Source organism: Ostrinia furnacalis, unplaced genomic scaffold (genome assembly GCF_004193835.3).
Source record: "Ostrinia furnacalis isolate ACB-3 unplaced genomic scaffold, ASM419383v2 OfSCF7603, whole genome shotgun sequence".
In the NCBI taxonomy this organism is placed as follows: domain Eukaryota; kingdom Metazoa; phylum Arthropoda; class Insecta; order Lepidoptera; family Crambidae; genus Ostrinia; species Ostrinia furnacalis.
In genome coordinates, this window is record NW_021137842.1 from 363,362 (window position 1) to 386,444 (window position 23,083).

Consider the following 23,083-nt stretch of genomic DNA (forward strand, 5'->3'; position numbering starts at 1 on the left):
ACCCTAACACGGTGCGTCCACGAAAACCAATTAACACCGTCTGTGTATCATTCGCGATGTACAGAGAGCCCTTTAGAGTTTCCTTAAGGAAATGGGAAATATGAATCTTTGCTGATTGAATTTCTATTACAGGCAATACAGCTTCAGCAGAGACTACGGACTCTAAGCAATTGCAAATAAATCAATCCATAAATGATTAAGTATTCCAGCTTAATAAATAAATAAAAAAACTGCATTGAAAGTGAAACGCAGATGACACAGTGGAACGGCATTGCCACGGTGATTAGTTAATTTTATTTGTTTTTATTTATGAAGACAAGACAAACACGCATAGGTACATGGAAATGAATAAAATTACTTTATCTAAAAGTGGTTAGAACTAAGTCGCAAGTAAATTCTCTTGTTTTTTCTCACTTTTAATTTAAATTACAAAACTTATTACAGGCAATACAGCTGCTATGGCGTAGGTATGACTCTATACTCAAGAATAATTGTGTCTTCATATTAAGGTCTACTAGATAACTACTGACCATCCAAGCGTGGATTTAGTCAATTTTAATTCGTAAGTATGGAGGACCAGCGAAAATTCAATTTATTGGCTAGCTCCAAAATGCGGTGTTACCCACACCTTTTTTACGATATTTAAAAGTTGGAATCTCTGTCGCAGTGTTTCTCAAAGTGGGGTACGAAAATCCCCAGGCTTTTGCCATTCGACGCCAGGGGGTTCGCGACAAGATTTATGTAATCGTGGCAGAATTAAGGTTGAAATATTGTCCAAAATTACTCGTAAAATTGTCTCCATTTGCGACAAGAAAGATGGTGACTTTTTAATATGTGATGGGTGTGCTACCCATCACATATTAAAAAGAGACTCCCTTGGCACTTTATTTGGTACCTTTTATTGAAATTAAAACCTTATTTTTCTTAAATACTCAAAATTATTTTCTTTGGATTAAATTAGCTCGAAGGGGTTCGCTGTCACCTGGATACTTTAACCTGGGTTTGGGACTCTTCCCACCTCTTGTTCCCACCGCTGCAACTCCTATGTAGCCAGGATCTACAGCTTGACCGCCATAAAACGCAACCAATGAAGGTCAAGTTTGTCCTGGGGAAAGTTAAACTGTCATTGGACCGGCGATGAAATTAATCAGAAGATCAGGAGTTCGAAATTAAGGTTCGACTTCCCTCCATTGCAAAGCGAAAGACAGCTGACAAACAAAGGTTTAATAACCTTTGAGAAAAGATATGCACCACGGACAATCAGTATCAATTAAGGGGGCCTATCTTATAAGCAATTACGAGTACCTACCTGCCAATAATATTTTTCACAAAATCGTTTAAAAGCACGAAAATTTTTCCTTGTCGCGATAAGATCGGTGTAATAAATTGCGGAAACAGATGTAATTATGCTGTATTGAATTAAGCTTTGGGGTTCGTGCAGCTGAAAGCTTAAGGGGTTCGTGAAGCCGAAAGTTTGAGAAACCCTGCTATACAGTTTACACGAGTTAGCTGTCACTTAGCCCGCGGCGTAACACGCGTGTCGGGCGGATTAAACGATTTTGTAATAGAGCGTTGAAAATTCAATTGATTGGTAAGCTGTTTGTTTAAGCTTTTTCACAATATTAAACGTTTAGAAGGTCGTGCTTTTACTAGTATACAGGGTGTTAGGTAAACGGGTATATGAGCCGACACTAGCCCATGTTAACATGGTCATATAAATGGTATGGTGAAGTCAGAAAATTGATATCTTCATTTTAATTACTTTAATTTTCGTACAAATCGGATTTAATAAAATAAATTTTGTATGAAAGAAAATTAAAAAAAATAAAATGATGATATCAAATTTCTGACTTCACCATACCATTTATATCATATACCCATTTACCTAACACCCTGTATGTATTAAGTAATTGAAACATCCAATTATTTGTTACATTACTGTTTATAGAGTGCAAGACGTCGCCAGTTGGGCCCTATTCTAATTTGTATGAAGATCGGCCGATACTATCGTGCACACTTTCATACTTGTGCATGTGCATGCTAATTAACAGCCCGACACCCAACTAAGTATTGACCGAACTTTACTTAAATTCTGTGTTAACTTTCATAGACTAATCACGTCAAAAACTCTCATAGGTCATCATGTTAGGTAGAATACATAAATTTAGATCACATCCACGCCAACATATTGTATCCACAGCCGACTATGAGCGCGCGTTACGCTATCGTTTTTACTTTTCGTTCAAAACAAACCAACCAGCGAACTTGTATTGAGTGTTGAACCGACCAACACATACAGGGTGATATTCAAACTGTTGCCAAATTTTCATGAGAGACTCAGAATCAGTAACTCAATCGATTTACGGAAAGAAAACAAATTACTTTTCATATTTGAAGACCACACGGGAAAAAACAATGAATGTCACCTTTTTTGTGAAACTTACTTTTTAATGCCATCTGTTAGCTTTTTAGGGAAACATTCTATTTCAAAAATCATAATTGGGTAAAATCGTCGTGGTCGTGGTCAACTGTAATAGTTCAATTTGTGTTTGTTTGTCCATGGCAAGAAACGGTTATATTATGGACCATAACTTAAAACTTATTTAAACAAATCGAGTTTTAGAAGTACAGGCAAAGCATATTTTAACACAGTAATAAGTTGTTTCAATATCTCACATAAAAGAGTCTAAAATGAAAGAAATATAGATTTTCAAACTACCTTTAAAACAGTTTTTCTCTTAATTGTAGTTTTTTGACATTCTTTGTTTTTCCCGTGTGGTCTTCATTTAATTGTTTTTATCTGCTGCACGCGGTTTCATAGAAAAATACGTACACACAGTTAACTGCAAAGTTAAAGACATCATGGTGAAAATAAGCCTTAACATTTAAAACTTAAGATGAATTGAATTAGATTTTCAATATATTATTTAGCGAAAACTACCACGATTAAAAATAATTACGATAAAGTTACATTGTAAAACTGTTCTATAGAGCTTATAAAGAAAAAATGGTACATATGCTGATATAACACAAACCCTGTATTATTAACTTTTGAACGTAAACTCTCAGAAGTGGCTTAGTTAAAGTAATTATTACGTATTTGTAGTATCATAATGAACTGAACAGTTATATCTGAGCATAGCATAGATCTACAGTCAAAAGAAATTAACCCATAGCTGACAGTTGTCACTGGAAAAACACTTATTCCTATCAACGCGTGTGCAAAATCATCCTGTATAGGAACCAAAATGGCTGACATTTCTCTAAACTGGAAAAGCATTTTGATAGGAAATCAACGCTTGTGCAAAATCACCCTGTATAGGTACAATCGCGAGCATGATTACTGTTGTAACGGATACATGCGTGGCGCGGATTACCTATGCCCTGCGGCGATAGCGCACGTCTGCATCCGAGTTGATCCCAACGATGTCAGTCTGAAGTGGCACTAGCAGGTATTATTTTTTGAACGAATACCTACTAGTAATAACTCGTCATTGTTAGGTCCGAAATCCGAATCAGGCACTGCGTAATCACTCTAATAAAGTGGTTCATCCCAACCTTTTTAGGGTTCCGTAGTCCTGACAAGGAACCCTTATAGTTTCGATATGTCTGTCTGTATGTCTGTCTGTCCGAGATTATGCTTGGAAACTATTGGTACTAGAGAGCTGTAATTTTGTGGAGGTATGTACAGGGTGGCGCAATAGAACGTGCATTTTTAAAATAATTATTAAAAAATAAATACAAAAGGTATAGTTAAAATAAAACTAAGCAATTATTAAGTGATAACTGAAGTTTATTTTTTAAAAATAACATCATCTAAATGACGACCCTCTCTACGTTGGCACTCCTCTAACCGCAAACGGAAATTACCGAAAACTTTCTTAAGTAGTGCTGGTTATTCCTTTGGCAGAGATTGCGGCCCAAACTGTCACTTTAGGGCTATGTAACGGTTTTTGATGTTTGAGTCTGGGATTCTCACTATTCCAATAACGACAATTTTGGCGGTTTACGAACCCATTCATATGAAAATGTGCCTCATCAGAGAAAAGGATGTTTTCAAAATTTGAAAACCGATTGAGCATTTCATTAGCAAATGTGAGCCGTGCTATGAAGTCAGAGTCTTTCAATTCTTGAGTTAATTGCAGCTTGTATGGATGCAATTTAAGATCCAAGTTTAAAATTCGTTGCAAACTTCGTCGCGATATGTTTAGGACAGACGATCTCTTAGCTCCCCTGCATGTAAAGTAGGAATGATTTTTTTTTTCATCTTCTACTCCATCGTGTGGGGTATCGTTGGATAGGTCTTTTTAAATGACTTAGGGGTTTAAAGACTATTTTTAGATTTAGGGATCGGTTTGCAAAATATTTAAGTTTTAAGTGACAATTTTTGTTCGAGTAGGGCGTCCCCCCCCCCCCCCTTTAAAAACTAAACTGTTGGCTTGAAAAATGTGAAAAAATAACGTAACAATACTGCTTTTCATGGACTTTCAAGTAAAACTATAAAGGTTAAGATAAATCACTTAGTTTAAGAGTAATAGTCATATGACTCATGTATCATAAAATTTCTTAACCAGTAAAAAATCCTTGGAAGAAAATATGAAAAGTGACTTTAGATGAAGTAATTTTTTTTCTGAAAAATAGTAATTGCTGGCTTTCGAAATATATTGTGGTAACGACGGACAACTACGAAACACTATACTGCGCGTGGCACGACGCGCATTTGGCCAATTTACCTATATTTAATTTTTACGCAGTTGGGTTTTTATCTTCAACATTGGAGCAATAAAGAATTTGAATTTGAATTTTGAGATTGCATTCTTCATTAAAAGCTCGGTAATCCTAGGACTAATATTATTACTTAAACCCGTGGAAGACTTATCGCTGCCGAAAACGAAAGTCGTTCGTAGATCATAATTATTTTAACTGACCCCCGGTGGACCGTGGACCACTGGTTGGGAACCCCTGCTCTAGTACTAATACGTATTACCTTTGGTATTGTAACAATGGTCGCTTGCCGTTGAATCACTTACTGGATTAGTTTCAGTTACTCTATAATCAGCTGATTTGATGTGACGGCGATGCATCTCAGGATTATCGAGGGCGAAGCAGGTACTTAGTGCTTCAATCATCATTATTACTAACATTATCTCTCTCTGTTGTTAGATATGTAGGTTGTAGGTAAATAAATAAATCTATATATATATAAAAGAAAGTCGTGTTAGTTACTTCGCTTATAACTCAAGAACGGCTGAACTGATTTAGCTGAAAATTGTCAGGGAGGTAGTTTAGAGCCAGGAGAAGGACATAGGATACTTTTTATCCCGTTCGAAACAAAAAAAAAGTCTGCTTATTTATTGCCATTAAGGCGGAACAAAGTTCGCCGGGTCAGCTAGTAAATAATAAATAAATAAATCTTTATCGGCAACAAAAACACTTAGTACATGCACAAAAATTGTTACGTTAGCAACTGCATTAGTCAAGGACTGTGTCGCAGTTGCTAGCGCCCACCTCATACAGGCTGACATTGCACACTTAAAATTATTTTTGTTTTAAATTTAGTCTTAATTCTAATTTTAATTTTAAGTCGTATAATTGGGGCCCGTACAAGTTCATAGTACTAAAGCTTTGTTCCAAAAAACTTGCATAAAGAACAAATTATTATGCAAATTTTAAAACTGTTTAAAAAAAAAACTATTAAAAGTCGGCATCATTATAATATTTTTGTCCAACAAATTTTCAAATACATTGTTCAATGGCGTAAATCTACCCAAAGAGCGCCAAAGAGCGTAATCTCCCGTTGTTTTTCATCCAGTCGTTACCTGTAATTTCCTCGAGGTCGTAGACCCATCGGCTCAAGCGTCCAACAAACACTTCATGCTCCGAGACGTAATCTCCACTCGATAACCCGTTTTCAAACATCGTTAGTTAAAAATAGAGATTATCAAATCGTCTCATTTCTAAAGTTCAGAGGTCTGTCAACTTTCTTGCTTACTTATTGTCTGTCTGAGACCGTCCATCTTGTATATTTTATGAGTGCAATCCACGGACCCCTATTTTTCCCACATAGGTATCCTTTTAGGTCGCAACCTAACTTTGTCAACAGAGCACTTTGTTGACGCTATCCGGTCATGGTAAAATGTAAATCGATTGTGTGACCCGAATAGGTTATTCGGATATTGGGTTATGCATAGTGCACATCCCTATTTGCCTTCAAAGTATCGAGTGACACAACCACAGCGCAACGGTTGCACTCTCGCTTTTAACTTTTTGTGAAACGAGTTCCGCCTACACAGTACGAGGTGTGAGCTGGTCAATGTTGCAATTATTACATAATGTCATCGAATATTGAACTTTAAGGCTATGTGGTATAATATGGATTTACGTGTTGGCTAAGCGTGTAGGTTAATAATTATCATCAAGATCCTTTTATCGTAATCGCGCCCTTCTAATCTTGAATTTGTTTTCTTTCTTAGTCTTTGCCTNTCTAGCATAAAAAAAAAAAAAAAAAAAAAACCCATAGTACAAGCTTTGCTTAGTTTGGGACTAGAAGCGTAGTGTAAAATATTTAAAGATATTTATTTAGTACTATACCTAAGTACTACTTACCAACTTCACGTTTGGCACTACTCAATATAATCCGTATCTTTACGAGGGCATTTGAGGTACATACCTGTAACAAAAACAAAAAATATTAAAATTATAAACAAGCATCATAATTGGTTTCTAAATCTAAATATCTACAATAATAACTTTTTAAGCAATACACGTACGTTACTTATATTGCAAAACCCCTAACTACTGTGCTAGGTAAGTACTAGTGAACTGTTGCTTTCACGCCTAAACCACTGAACCGATTTTGATGAAATTTAGCATAGATAAAGTTTGAATCCCGGGAAAGGACATAGGATAGTTTTTAGCCCGGTTTTTGAAACAGGGACGCGCGCGATATAGTTTTTCCGTCACAGACAAAATTCCACGCGGGCGAATCTGCGTAGAAAGCTAGTAGCTTAAATAGGTATTACCGTTACTAGAAAGAAAAAAAAATCGCAAAGTAAGCGTTGAAAGCTCATCATAAATTGGTGTCAAATAAGCTCACGGTGAGAGATATTTCCAATAGCAATATAATTCCAAAATTGCGGCCATTCTGAGTGAAATTGCGCCGGTGAGTGACGTTGACGGCTTAAGCCGATTTGACAGCTCATCTTATTGGTGGCGTAAGGAGGAAACGTAGAAGCCTCCGTTAAACCATCATCATCATTTCAGCCATAGGACGTCCACTGCTGAACATAGGCCTCCCCCAACGCTTTCCATGTTGATCGATTGGTAGCGGCCTGTCACATAAAAAAAGCTGCCTACATCCAGCGCTTACCTCCCTGCTACCTTTATGATGTCATCGGTCCTTGTGGGTGAACGTCCCACTCCCCTAAAAGCAAGGTTTTAAAGCTTCGCTGCCCGCATCCAGGCAGGGACTACGATTCGAGTTGTCATTGAATAATCTTCTTCTTCTTCTTCTTTTCAGCCAAATGCCGTCCACTGCTGGACAAAGGCCTCCCCCAAGGTTTTCCACAATGAACGGTCCTGCGCTGCCCGCATCCAGGCTCTTCCCGCGACCTTTACCAGATCGTCGGTCCACCATTCCACTTTCCGAAAAGCCTAGTGAAAATACCCCTGTAAGCTGATTATTGTAACAAATTGCAAATTGAAATCTATATTCATTCATTCATCATTATCATCATCAGTTCTTATACTAGAACTCGGTCGTTAATTGCGCACCTGGTAACCGTGGCTTAATTTCCAAAATATTTAATTACTAGCTTTCCGCCCGCGGCTTCGCCCGCGTGTAATTTTGTCTGTCACAGAAAAACTTTATCGCGCGCGTCCCTGTTTCAAAAACCGGGATAAAAACTATCCTATGTTCTTTCCCGGGACTCAAACTATCTCTATGCCAAATTGCATCAAAATCGGTTGCGAGGTTTAAGCGGGAAAGCGTAACAGACAGACAGACAGACAGACAGACAGACAGACAGAGTTACTTTCGCATTTATAATATTATATAGTTGGGATGCTTCTATACTTATTTCGTTAACCAACGTATAATTTTTGCTGCGGTATAAAATTAAAAGTCTATCAATATAATTTCTCTTTGACAGACTTGATCCACGGTTCAAAGCGATCGGGGGTTCGATTCTCTTTTGAATTTGATACTGAAATTACTTTTACAACATAATTTTTTTGTTGATCCGATAGCGTGGTAAGATTTTTCTTGGTTCAAACGATTCTTATCAACTGGTCCAGTTTTCTAGATATTTTTATTCTAGACTAGCTGTGCCTTCGTAAACGTGATAATCGTTTGAATATTTTCTCGCTCATAATGATCTTAGCGTGATGATTTATAGTCTACCTACCCTACTAAGATTATAAATGCGAAATTTAGGATGTCTGGATGTAAACATGTTTGTTTTTTTTTCTTTTTTTTATGTGATAGGAGGCAAACGAGCAGACGGATCACCTGATGGTAAGTGATTACCGTCGCCCATAGACACCCGCAGACCCAGGGGCGTTACAGGTGCGTTGCCGGCCTTTAAGATAAAGATACGCTCTCCTCTTGAAAGCTTGCAGGTCGTATCCGTCCGGAAACACCGCAGACGACAGTCCATTCCACAGTTTGGTTGTACGGGGCAGGAAGTTTCTAGAAAAACGTACTGTTGTGGACTGCCAACCATCCATCCATCATTGTTTGTTACTCTTTCAGGCAAAAACTACTGAACGGATTTTGATGAAACTTTACAGTATTATTGTTTATAACCCAAAATAACATATAGGCTTAACATATAGACGATCTGTGACAGACTAAATTTCCTGCGTATTCCGTTTTACCCCCTTAGGGGTGGAGTTTCGTAAAATCCTTTCTTAGCGGATGCCCACGTCATAACATCTACCTGCATGCCAAATTTCAGCCCGATCCGTCCAGTGGTTTGGGCTGTGCGTTGATAGATCACTATGTCAGTCAGTCAGTCAGTCACCTTTGAGTTATAATTTAGATAAAGTAAAGATGGTGCAACCAGGCCTAAGAAATAATAATTTTACAAAAAGGTAAACACACCTTCAAATCTCGCTTCAAAAAGTGAGAAATCAATTTCAAATTTTGAGAAAGGAGTCTTTTGATTTAACACTTTGATCGGATCTGTCATACACATAAAGCCCACCCTTTTGGGAGTTAATCAGCAACTTGGAGTAATCGGGGTTAATGGGAAGAAAAACATTAAGCTTTTTAAGTCTGATGTAACAAAAATAACAAAATAAATAATAACAGAAAAAGGTTTTTTACCCGACTGCGCCAGAAGGAAGGTTATGTTTTTCGAGTGTAGTGTATGTATTCCATACCGAATACTTACGCCGGTATTCACAAACATTACTATGAGGTCTCACAGTGCGCGTGGACGCACAGGGTGACACACGAACCAATCACAGAGCTCTATTCAACGCTGTGCGTTCTATTTGCTGCTTCATGTAAGCAAGCATCGTTTGTGAATACGGACGTTACACCTGTATCACAAACATTACTATGAGGTCTCACAGTGCGCGTGGACGCACAGGGTCCCAAACACCTAATCATAGACCATACTTGTGTGGCGGAGTGACACACACGGACCAGTCACAGAGCTCTATTCAACGCTGTTACGACTTCGCATAGCGTTGCTGCTTCACTTAAGCAAGTGAATACGGGTTTGCCAATTGGTATAACGTCTTAATCTAGCCTGAGTGCTCGCCACAAAATGCATTACTTTATTTACTATCGGCGAACTTCGTGCGAATAGCAGCGTGGTGCTAGTGATGGGACCGTGTCGATAAGTATTAGTTATTATTTTATCGATACTTTAAGTAAGTCTCATACTGCACGCTTGCTTGAGATTGCATTCTATTGAGCAGTAGCTGTTTTTTAATCGTCATAACATCATACTTTGAACAATCACTGCTATAGTTGGGACATTAATAATGCCTTTTCGCTTGCTGCAGAGCATAGTACCTATAGCTGTGTAAACCTTTGTTTGTCACCTGTCATCAGCTTTGCACTGGAGGGAAGTCGAACCTTAACTTCGAACTCCTCCTATGTTCGTCTGATTAATTTCGTTGCGGGGCCAATGACAGTTTAACTTTCCCCGATACAAACTTGACCTTCACTGGTTGGGTTTTATTGGCGGTCAAGCTGTAGATCCTGGATACACAGGAGTTGCAGCGGTGGGAACGAGAGATGGGAATAGTCCTACATATAGATAGATAGAATTTGAAGTAGTTCATTCGCGATGGGATTTTAGCATTATCAAATGAACATCTATTTAGCTTAAGAGTTATTGTTACTTAACTGTATAGAGTAAAAAATCGAGCAAGGCTCATCGAATTCCTCAGCATATTCCATATCTATCGACACACACTTTCTACCCATCTATCGATACTGCCACAGTCCCATCACTAATAGATATAACTGATTGCCTGCTTTCACCGCACCAATACTCAAACTCCAGTCTATAACAACTAGATCTAGCAAGACTGAAATTATCGCGAACCAGCTCTGTAATGGTTAGTAATTTCGCGGGGTATGTAAAAGTTTTGTAGAAGGGAAAAGAAAGAAAGAAAGAAAGAAAGAAAGAAAGAAAAATTATTTATTTGACAACTAAAAAGCACAAAAAACAACGAGGCGGAGAAAAAAAAAATGTTGCCAAAGAGGTCACCCACTCAGTATTATCTTGACAGTTGACATTTTACTGCCAAGTGCCAAGACACTGGTTTTCAGTGGGTGCCTTGTACGCAGGGGCAAAAAAAAAATATATAATAAAATAAATTCAAATTAATTAAAATTCGCATTAAAATAAAAAAATAACAATTACAATAAAATTAAAAAAAAAGAACAAACAATTACTAAAATTTTAAATAAACATGTCCAAAAATATATAACAATTAAAATTCACAATAAAATAAAAATTACAATATACATGTCAAAATAAATTAAAATTCACATTAAAAAATAAAATACCAAATTAACGACACAGACAGGACAATAATAATTTTAATTAGACAAATGTAATAAATAAAAGCTATCTGTATGACTCAAATATCAGTGTAAATGTTGCAGTCAAAACTCATAATCGTCTGACTGGAAAAATCAGTCAAAAGTGATATTGACTAAGAGCGTTAGTCAATATCACTTTCGAGTGCAAAACATTTTATTTATCCGACCGAACAAATTAATTATCTCCTTATCTTTTACCTGACGAATACCTAGCAACATTAATACTGTTCCTAAGTCAGGTGTGATCATTTTGTAAGCGCAAATCAGGCGAAACTACTTTTGGCAGATTTTTTGCCGTTTTGACCGATTATGAGTTTTGACTGTAACATATAGGTAGGTATGTAAAAGTTTTGTAGAAGGGAAAAGCAGGGTAGTAGTGTGTTATTGGGCGTTCTAACTCACATTCGTTCGGTCGCAGTTTGCGACCTCACTCTGTGCGTTAGATCGCCCAATAACACGATCGTAAGTAAACCATGCACGATGAATATGAACCTTTTTTCGAACTACATCTTTTAACCATCGACGTGAGTATTATTGGCACTTGCTGGTCTGAGTCATGAGACTAGTCATTTGGAACTTGGTAATTGGTGAGGTTCGTTGGAAGAATTTATTATTTTAGATAAATACAAACATAAAACCCAGCTGTAAAATTTAGGTCATGATTACGATTATCACTGTCAATAGGTAAGACTGCGCAACCTCGATGTGCACGCGCGCCGGAACTTGCAATATGATATCTTAGCATAGTTTTTACCTACCGTACCTGTATTTGAACGAAATAATAAATCAAGGAATGAAATTTGATACCTTAAAATTCTAAAAACTACAAAGATTGAGATATAATGAATCCAGCATCTAAAAGGAGATGAATATCTAAGCACGCAGACATAATAAAGTCTGCTCGCGAATCCTACTAATATTATAATCTCGAAGGTTTCTATGGATTCATGTATCGTCGATTGTTATTTTTCACGCAAAAACTACTGAACGGATTTTGATAAAACTTTACAGTACATTACTGTTTATAACCTAGATTAACCCAATTATTAGTCTGTCTATCTAGCACTGGCTCAATCAATATACAGCTACTGCATACCAGCGTGGGGTGGCGCAGCCAAATCAAAACTCATAAAACTTGAACGCGCCCAAAGATCGATCCTCAAAGTTATGCATAGGAAACCCTTCCGTTATCCAACCGAGACATTGTACCAGGACTGTGGAGTCCTCACTATCAGGCAACTATTCATACTCCACGCCACTCTTTACAAACATTCAACTCTTACTTACGATCGATCTCTCACCCTGCTCAAATGTAGATCAGACAAAGTTTGCAAATTACTACCTTGTCATACAACGTTCTCCCAAAGACACTTGGAATTCCTAGCATCACACTTGTATAATAAACTAAATAAGCACTTAAATATATACAGCAAATCAAGATACGAATGTAGAAATGTCATTCGAAACTGGTTACTTAAAACTAATTACAATGACACTGAAGCTCTATTAGTAATACCGCAATAAACAATTAATGATAGTAGTATCCAACACAACTAATGTTACACACACACACGAGCTCACGCACACACACACGCACTTAAAAAAAATACTTGGTAAGCCTTTGTACTAGAGGTGTCATTCCAGCGGTGCATTACCAATTCTATCACAATCTTCTTGTAGATTCTTCTAATCATAATGCTGAGACGGATTCAGATTAACTTTTTTTAGTTATAAAGTTTTTTACCTATTATTGATTACTTATAAAAAAATTACTGAATTATCATTAATTATTATTCATGTTACCTATTATATAGATTCCTTATGTGCAATTTTTGAATAATATTAGAGGCTTTAATAAGATTAAATACTATTTTTTTAAAGTAAGAACAATAACTTTTATTAAAGTAATAACACGATGTAACTTTGTTAATTGATTTTATCAAGTAAGAATAGATTTTGCTAATTTTAAGGTTAATAAAGAAGATAAATATTCCTTTTATCACTTTATAAATAAAACTTTTTAATTTAGTCGTAATTACTATGTTTCAAAAATAATCAATGTTTATTAGAAATCAATTTTTTTTATTTGATCTCGTCAGTTAATTACTTTTGATTTAATTATTTGTAATAACTTCACATTCTATGTTAATTTAAAATTATTTTAATTATATTTTTATAAGAAAGAAAGACTGTTATAACGTGATTCTTTGGTACAAATTAATAAATAAGGTATTTAAAACAGAGGTTTCATTTCAAGACTTTCATTGTGTTCAAATTGATTTTGTGAATCCTTTTGTCCAAAATAGATGAGTACCTAATTGAATAATTTAGTTTTAGCATGAATTTACTGTCATGAACTTTGGGGCGCTTTATCTCTTTAAATTTTCATTAGTTTGAAAAAGTTAAAAATACGTGTAGAGTATTTTTTGATAAGTTAACTGACGGACTAATTAAAACTCTTGCTTTTTGACCCAGGCAACATCCCCATTATAGGCTCCAGTCATCAGTATGGAGCAGAATCAGGGCAATAAAAAAAGACGTCACTATTTTGTTGCAATTTCTTACAAATCTTGCGCGCAAAAAGCAAATCTTAGTATGTAAAACATCAAACTTCTAATGCTCGTAACTCAGTTCAGACTGAGTTTAGAGGTATACATGTCATAGTAAGTTTGGTTTACTACACTATTTTGTAACAAAAAAACATGGTTTGGTCGATGGCCTCGCGAAAAAAAAAGACGCCAATTTCCGGCATTGTCTTTTGTGATCAGTTCTACTTCTTTGGTATACCAGTGATTATGTTTATCTGTAATAAGGCTTGCAGACCATGAGCTAAGCTAAGTTAGTTTAGTGTGGCTCGCATAGCTGACGCAGTTTTCAATAGTGTTTGTGCAGTTTACACATAAGTAATAATACGAAACTTTGTGTGGATGTTTAGATGTATGTATGTTTGTTACTCTTGGCGTTAATAGTTAATGACGATCTGTGATAAACTGAATTCCACGCGGGTGAAGCCACAGGCAAAAGCTAGTAAAGCATAATTCAGTGATGTTTGCAATTCCAGTGATTTTACGATGTATGTGTGTAAAGACCTTGCTTGTGCGGTCCCTGATCCTGCCTATTCTTGATTATGGTGATATATGTTGCACGGACATCTCACAGGAACTTCTGAACAAGTTGGACCGCCTCCTGAACAACTGCATCAGATTTATTTTCGGCCTCCGTAAGTTTGACCACATCTCGTCTTTTCGCTCACAGCTTGGATGGCTTCCCATTAGACAGCGTAGAAACATTCGTTCTCTCTGTATGCTTCACTCGATTCTCTTCAATCCTGACTCTCCACCTTATCTAAAAGAGATGTTCCAGTACCTTCATTCTACTCACAATAGAANTAAATGTACGTAAATGTGTATATTAATACAGCTTGTTTATGTTACAGAGCTGGTTCTTCTAAGAAACCCAGACACACAGGGAAGCTCCAAGAGACGTTGGATATACTGGGCTTGCTGTCGGATGACGAAGAAAGTGTGGCTGCTGAGAACGCGCGACGCTCGCCAGCTCGCAATAAGCAGCTTGACAGCAGCATCAGCAACCGCGTTGCTAACGGCTGTGTGGTGCGCCGCACGCTCCTCGACGGACCGTACTACGTGGAGACGCGCGTGTACACCACCGAGGACGCGCTGACGACGTCGCCTGAGCTGCGCTACACCAAGGCTCTCGTGACGCTGAAGGCGCAGCTCGACCGAGACCAGCCGGAGTGGGCTTGTCTGCAGAAGTTCTTGCAGAAGACCAAGTCCTCCTTGTTCGCTGATAGCAAGCCCATATTTTATAGTAATAAAAAGTAATGTGTTCGGTTTAGTGTTATGTTTTATTTAGTTATAGTATTTTTATGTATCGACCCCAAGCCCTAAGGTAAAAGGTAATTTTTGAGAGGTAGGACAGGTTTTCAAGGTAAAGGTTAAGGTAATAAGGTATTTTGGTTAAAAAAATACTCGGTAAGTCTTCATTGGTTTTGAGCACAAGTAAAATAGGTTTTGTCGAGGTCTGCTAGCCGTGTTCTGGTCTAACTCGAGCTCACGCAATATAGTTAATTGACAGACGCTCACACACTTAAAACACTCACACACATTTTTCTTCAGTAACATTTATTAATTTATAGAATTGGGCTCTTAAACCAATGAATATTTACTGCTTCTGTAAACGAGTAGTGTAGTGTGTAATACTTAATAATTTTAACATTTTACTCGAGTGCTAGGTAAATATAATTTAATTTTACTACTGTAAGTAAGTAAGTATGTTTTTTATACAGGATGACTTTCAAATCAAAAGCATGTTTTTAATATTATAATTCTATGTATTTAAACTCTATGTATTACTTATGATACATAGTGCACTCCTAAATTTGAGACAAATCTAATGAGATTTTTTGTCAATTTTACTGTGTATTTCTGTTAGTGTGCTCTTATAAAAAGTTTAAAACTATTGTACTGTCAACAGCACATCAGCCTATTAATTTTATTGCAAAATAACAATACATCGAAATATGAAATGATGTGTTGTCTGTACAAGATTTTCAATATTGAAATTTTAACTCATTGGATTTGTCTCATATTTGAGGAATGTACCTACTATGTATCATGAATCTTATTTTAAAAGGATGCTATCGATTTCAAAGTCATCTGTACCTATAAAGAGTAAGTTATGTTATTGTATTATAAGCATGAAAAAAGTCGACTCTTATAAATTAATAAACTATTATTGGTTCATTTGCTCGAATGTTCACGTTAAAAAAAATTATTGAGCGGGAATCGAACCTCCGATCTCTGACATTTACCACTAGGTACACCAATCGTTTTCGTTGAACCTAAACTTATTGCTGAATTAACGATAATTTCCCTTTAAATTTGGAGGTTCGCACCAAGAGCTTCATTCTGTATTTCGAAGTGCTCCTGCATTAGAATCGGCTCCAGTAAAGTCATTTCTTCGAGGAATCATCATCATCAGTGACGTAAATAAAATTGTGAGTGTTCAACATGTGAGTACATATTATCTATTTTTTATGTTGACTATCTTTACTGTGATTTGTTGTTATGTTAGTACTGCGATTAGGACTTAGCCTAAATTTGTGATCAGTTCTTTGGTATACCAGTGATTATGTTTATCTGTAATAAGGCTTGCAGACCATGAGCTAAGCTAAGTTAGTTTAGTTTGGCTCGCATAGCTGACGCAGTTTCCAATAGTGTTTGTGCAGTTTGCACACAAGTAAGGAAAATTGTGTCAGCTATGCGAGCCAAACTAAACTAACTTAGCTTAGCTCATGGTCTGCAAGCCTTATTACAGATAAACATAATCACTGGTATACCAAAGAACTGATCACAAATAATGCGAAACTTTGTGTGGATGTTTAGATGTATGTATGTTTGTTACTCTTGGCGTTAATAGTTAATGACGATCTGTGATAAACTGAATTCCACGCGGGTGAAGCCACAGGCAAAAGCTAGTAAAGCATAAATCAGTGATGTTTGCAATTCCAGTGATTTTACGATGTATGTGAGGAATTCTGACTTTCTCAGTATGGTATTTGTGCATTACAAATGTTTTTTTTTTCTGCAGGTCTGATTCAGAGTTAGAATTTTTCGAGCCTGAACGCAAACCAAAGACGAAGCGAAAGTCTGCGAGTAGATCCAAAGAGTCTATCAGGTAAGCAAGTGTAGATATAAGCACATATATACATACACACCTTTCATTATTATGTGTTTTTTTGTACTTGTTTTGTTTTTAAATGTAGATTCATTTGAACAAACGATGAGAGGTTCTTATGTAGTTGTGAACGAGACTATTTTGCAACGTAAATGTACGTAAATGTGTATATTAATACAGCTTGTTTATGTTACAGAGCTGGTTCTTCTAAGAAACCCAGACACACAGGGAAGCTCCAAGAGACGTTGGATATACTGGGCTTGCTGTCGGATGACGAAGAAAGTGTGGCTGCTGAGAACGCGCGACGCTCGCCAGCTCGCAATAAGCAGCTTGACAGCAGCATCAGCAACCGCGTTGCTAACGGCTGTGTGGTGCGCCGCACGCTCCTCGACGGACCGTACTACGTGGAGACGCGTGTGTACACCACCGAGGACGCGCTGACGACGTCGCCTGAGCTGTTAGCTCATGGTCTGCAAGCCTTATTACAGATAAACATAATCACTGGTATACCAAAGAACTGATCACAAATAATGCGAAACTTTGTGTGGATGTTTAGATGTATGTATGTTTGTTACTCTTGGCGTTAATAGTTAATGACGATCTGTGATAAACTGAATTCCACGCGGGTGAAGCCACAGGCAAAAGCTAGTAAAGCATAAATCAGTGATGTTTGCAATTCCAGTGATTTTACGATGTATGTGAGGAATTCTGACTTTCTCAGTATGGTATTTGTGCATTACAAATGTTTTTTTTTTCTGCAGGTCTGATTCAGAGTTAGAATTTTTCGAGCCTGAACGCAAACCAAAGACGAAGCGAAAGTCTGCGAGTAGATCCAAAGAGTCTATCAGGTAAGCAAGTGTAGATATAAGCACATATATACATACACACCTTTCATTATTATGTGTTTTTTTGTACTTGTTTTGTTTTTAAATGTAGATTCATTTGAACAAACGATGAGAGGTTCTTATGTAGTTGTGAACGAGACTATTTTGCAACGTAAATGTACGTAAATGTGTATATTAATACAGCTTGTTTATGTTACAGAGCTGGTTCTTCTAAGAAACCCAGACACACAGGGAAGCTCCAAGAGACGTTGGATATACTGGGCTTGCTGTCGGATGACGAAGAAAGTGTGGCTGCTGAGAACGCGCGACGCTCGCCAGCTCGCAATAAGCAGCTTGACAGCAGCATCAGCAACCGCGTTGCTAACGGCTGTGTGGTGCGCCGCATGCTCCTCGACGGACCGTACTACGTGGAGACACGTGTGTACACCACCGAGGACGCGCTGACGACGTCGCCTGAGCTGCGCTACACCAAGGCTCTCGTGACCAGTGGCGGATTAACGTATAAGCACTACAAGCACGTGCTTGGGGCCCCTGTTCTCCAGGGGCCTCCATCCTGGCGCGCCAGCAGAGGATGTTTCATTTTATACCTACATTTTATCGAGATTTAGCCTATGTTACTCGTGAGTAATGTAGCTTTCAAATGGTGAAAGAATTTTTAAAAACGGTCCAGTAGTTTTTGAGCCTATTCATTACAACCAAACAAACAAAGTTTTCCTCTTTATAATATTATAGAGTAGATAAAGTAAAGTGCGTTTTCCCAAATATACAAGTGGCGTTTAAAGAAAGAACGAAAGAAAAATTTATTACGATGAACATCACTTATACATGACAGAGAAAAAGACAGAAATGGCACATAAATATTACAAGGAAATAAAAAGTGAACTGAGCAGTGAGCAGTGTGTAACGGTTAGCGTTACCGCTGACGTTATCTTAGATCTAAATTCTACTTTAATTACTATTATCTACCTAAATAAATAAACTTAAATAATAATATATCTAAATCTACGTAAACTACCTAACTAAATAACTTAATTAAATTATTCATATTGTTCTACACTAATTAAATAAATAAAATNATGAATGAAGACATTCTATTAAAATAAGTACTTTTTTATCCTAAGTAGGTATATTTAAAATGTTATTTTTACAAAGGTAAAATAACACTAATACTTACCTACATATACGTACCTCATTACAAATACCTAAGTAGATTAATTCTATTTTTTCACTAGACAACATAGCAACCCTAGCAGCGTAAGAAGAGTTCAGAGGCACGCGATAGAAAGAGACAAAACTTGTAGGTGAATAAAACTGTAGGTACGTATTGCTGTGCGAGCTGAATTCCACTGTATCGCGTCGTAGCAAGACTCGCATTTATTTAAATCGTCTTGCGGAGTAATCCTTCTGTACCTGTACTATTACTTATTCTGTGGTAATACTTAATAATTTTAACATTTTACTCGAGTGCTAGGTAAATATAATTTAATTTTACTACTGTAAGTAAGTAAGTAAGTATTATAAAATGCCTTTTTGTTCTGATTGTTCATTACAAGTAGGGAACAGACGGTGGGTAGGGCATCTAAGAAGTAATAGACATAGGAATAGTGCTTCGACTCAGAAGGCTAACGTTGATGGTGTTGTTGAATTTGCAACAGCTTTCCGTGGTCGAATCGCTTCTTATCTAATAGTTGCTACAGAGGAATTTGAGAACGCCTTACCTGATACATTTTTACAAAGTATCTATTCTAAAGTTAATAATATTTTGCAGATCGCTTTGAAGAAACATATAAGCGTAAAGGTAAACTTTGAATATTATGCTAGTTTTCTTTTATTTAAGAACAATGTTCGCGAAACAAAGTCCTTTACTACTAAGAATTTTATCGTTCATCGCAATTTTAATTACGATAAAATGTTTTTAACACTTGTAAGTACTATTAAAAAAAAGGTAGAAGAATTTGAAGAGCGTGACAGTGGCTGGACTTTCTTAAGTAGCATATCTTTAGACGTTAACGTTAACAAATTCGATCCTTTAAGAGGGTCTGGATCAACTTATGTTGACCTACCTTTAGTGATTAAAAAGAAAAAAGCATGTATTAATATTCGAAATAAGGATAAACATTGCTTTTTGTGGAGCGTAGTCGCTGCACTTTATCCTGTTAAAAAGAACAGCGAAAGGACTTCTTCCTATCCGCATTATAAAAAGATACTTAACATTAAAGACATGTCCTTTCCCGTAACATTTAATGATATACATAATTTCGAAATCAATAATTCGAATATAAGTATAAACGTTTATTCATTAAAAAATAACCGTACTGTAGTTGGTCCTATTTACAGATCAGATTTCANGGTTTTGAGCACAAGTAAAATAGGTTTTGTCGAGGTCTGCTAGCCGTGTTCTGGTCTAACTCGAGCTCACGCAATATAGTTAATTGACAGACGCTCACACACTTAAAACACTCACACACATTTTTCTTCAGTAACATTTATTAATTTATAGAATTGGGCTCTTAAACCAATGAATATTTACTGCTTCTGTAAACGAGTAGTGTAGTGTGTAATACTTAATAATTTTAACATTTTACTCGAGTGCTAAAGTAAGTATTATAAAATGCCTTTTTGTTCTGATTGTTCATTACAAGTAGGGAACAGACAGTGGGTAGGGCATCTAAGAAGTAATAGACATAGGAATAGTGCTTCGACTCAGAAGGCTAACGTTGATGGTGTTGTTGAATTTGCAACAGCTTTCCGTGGTCGTATTTTATAGGTACGATTGGATGCTTATAAATAGTTATTGTAACAACTTTAGTAGAATTTAGAAACCCATTATTAAATTAAAATACTTTATTTGATTACTTCCTGGACATGTTACAGATATTAGAACGATTTTTTTAATTAATTCTGTATTGTATTCGATTATCTCATATTGTTTAATTTACATTAATCTTAGAATTTTTATTGTATACAATTTGCTATTTTAGAAATAAAAATAAACTAAATTAATAATTAGGTAATGCAATTGACTACTTCCGGGGCATGCCGTCGATAAGTCGTTTGACTTTGACGAATGGAAGGGGAAGCTACCTTTTTGCTGGCATGCCACCGGACAGGCAGTTCGATTTGAGCTTTCAAACAAGATGTACTTATTAGTAAGAAGTAACGTTGAAATTATTATTGTTTAAATCAGTGGTGTAGAAATACATACTTGAACAAGTCTTCGATTGGTTATTATTACACATAGAGGTTACGAAAACGCGGTCCATCCTTATGTAACAATAAACTGATAACCAAATTAGTCTTCCCACAGTTTGATGGACCACACACAATACAGCGTAGGTATAGTATTTGACAGTAAATTCCCGTGACGCTTAGCCTCGTTCGATGCTACAGGACAGATGCATTCTAATTTAAGTGTTTCCTTTTGTTTCAGAAATTTCATAGCAGAATTTTTAACTTGACTGTCGTGATCGGTGGATTTTAAGGAACTGATGACAATATACTCACGCCGATGGTTAAAAGATGTAGTTCGAAAAATGATCATAGTATTATGTACCGTACATTATTTATACTGAAAGCATCTTTCGGATGATATTATGTATTTCTCCATTGCTAACCATCGAATGTGACATCCATCACTACTGACATGGGACGTTACACTGACCTTTATCTAAAAACAGATGTATTATTGTTAGCGGATATATTCGAAAATTTTAGAAAAGTTTGCAAGTCGAACTATCTTTTAGAATAGAATAGAATAGAAAGTTGTTTATTTCCCTGGTTTATATGTTACATTATAGATCCACAGGCCAGTGGTGTGTTCAACCTATGGGTGTGTCAGCTACTTACAGTCTACTTATGTTTGCTCTCGCTCGAGTTTCGGTTTTATCGCGTTCGTTGAGTGTAGTCGTGTGCAGCAGTGTGGCTCCGCGGAAGCGTCGTAGACCCTCTGCCCGACTACTACCCGCGCGCGAGCCGATCCGCCGCGATACCCTCCGCCACCTTTGCCCGAGCCACCCAGCCGCGCCGCAGCTCGTCTCCGCAGAAGCGTCGAACCCGTCGCCGCGCCCTCCAGCTCGGTGCGAAGCAGCACCACCGCGTCGCGCGCCCGTCTCCGCCGTAGGCGTTGAGAGTCCCGCCGTCGCGAGTGCGTGTGCGAGTGTCGAGAGCGATATCGCCATCTCTCTCTCCCGCGAATTGGACGCATCTACCCGCGACAGAGACGCTTTTTGTGTTGTGCCGTGCAAAAAGAGTGCAAGTGAATAGGCTGACATCGAAGGGTACCCACCGAATATTTGCAAAAATATCACGGAGGTACTCGTTCACCGCGACTACCCTCACTAAAACTTTTTATTCGTCGACCCGCGAATATCGCGATATACCGACATCCTGCAGTCCTGCATAATGTCGGACGGCGAGGAAGTGCCGCCCCCACAGCGCCAGCCGGCGTACAGGCCTCTTGCGAGGCCCGCTCAGCCCGCAGCCGCCGCCACGAGCGGCCAGCCGAGGCAGCGCCCGGCCGCGCTCAGCCGCGAGCCGACCGCAGCGACCCAGCAAGGGCCCCCCGCCCCCCTCCCCGGCCGCGACAGCCACCGCCGCCCCAGACACCACCCGGACTCCTCAGAGGGATCGCTCTCCGAGGAGAAGAGACCCAGAGTCGGGCCCTCGCCGAAGCAAAGGGCATCGACACCGGAGCCTCAAGTCTCGCCGATAGAGAGGTATGTCCCGGGATACCGCGGGGAAAACACCCTGCGAACCCCTACCGCATCACCGGTCAGGTCCGCCTCAGCGCCCGCATCTCCATCAGCCCACGGCTCCTCGGCCTCGGCCCGTTTCTCCTCGGAGGGCCGATCAGGCACGACAGCCGAAGGCAGCCAGCCGAGTGGGACTCTGGCCCCCCAGGTGGTCTCCGACGAGGACTACCTGGACTACGTAGCTCCTCGGCCGGCCTCGTCTAACTCCACGGCCCCAACGTCCTACGCGGCGTTGAACAGTCCCGCGCGGACGTAAGCCGCGACACTGAATGCTCCCCCTTCCCCCCAGGACGTCCGAACGGCCCCCTAAGGCCAAGACTGCCCACCATGAGCGCCCAACCGCGGCGCACGAAGCGGCGCAACCCCCCCGCGCAGAGGGGCCACCCCGCCCACCACAACTACCGCACGGCACCCACCAACTGCCGACGCCCCACTACGGGACGCTGGCCCCCCCGGCGAACGGCCCCACGGACCGCACAGCCCAACTCCCGCCCCAACCCAAAAGGCGCAACAATAGGAGGCGTAGAAGGAAGCGCCACCAAACTACATCCCAGTCCCCCAAAAAGGGGCACGGAGAAGGCGAGCACGCGCCCACACCGCCTCAACAGCCACCCCTGCTCCAAGGGGCTCAGAAGCCGAGGCCACCAGCTCTGGCACCAAACCCGCCTGCTGCCTTGCAGCGGCCCCCCCCTGGAGCATACCAAGAATGCTGCAGATGCGGT

General features: G+C 38.6%; 1 protein-coding gene across 1 annotated transcript; it reads left to right on the forward strand.

Moving 5' to 3' along the window:
* The first annotated feature begins 22,011 nt into the window (after window positions 1–22,011).
* On the forward strand, window positions 22,012–22,617 carry LOC114365553 (mucin-1-like). Its single transcript, XM_028322157.1, has one exon. It carries the CDS (start codon window positions 22,012–22,014, stop codon window positions 22,615–22,617), a length of 606 nt encoding a protein of 201 aa, XP_028177958.1.
* Window positions 22,618–23,083: the final 466 nt, after the last annotated feature.

What these genes read in the sequence shown, in the direction of transcription:
- LOC114365553 (XM_028322157.1), top strand. Translation starts at nt 22,012, where the DNA reads ATGTCGGACGGCGAGGAAGTGCCGCCCCCACAGCGCCAGCCGGCGTAC.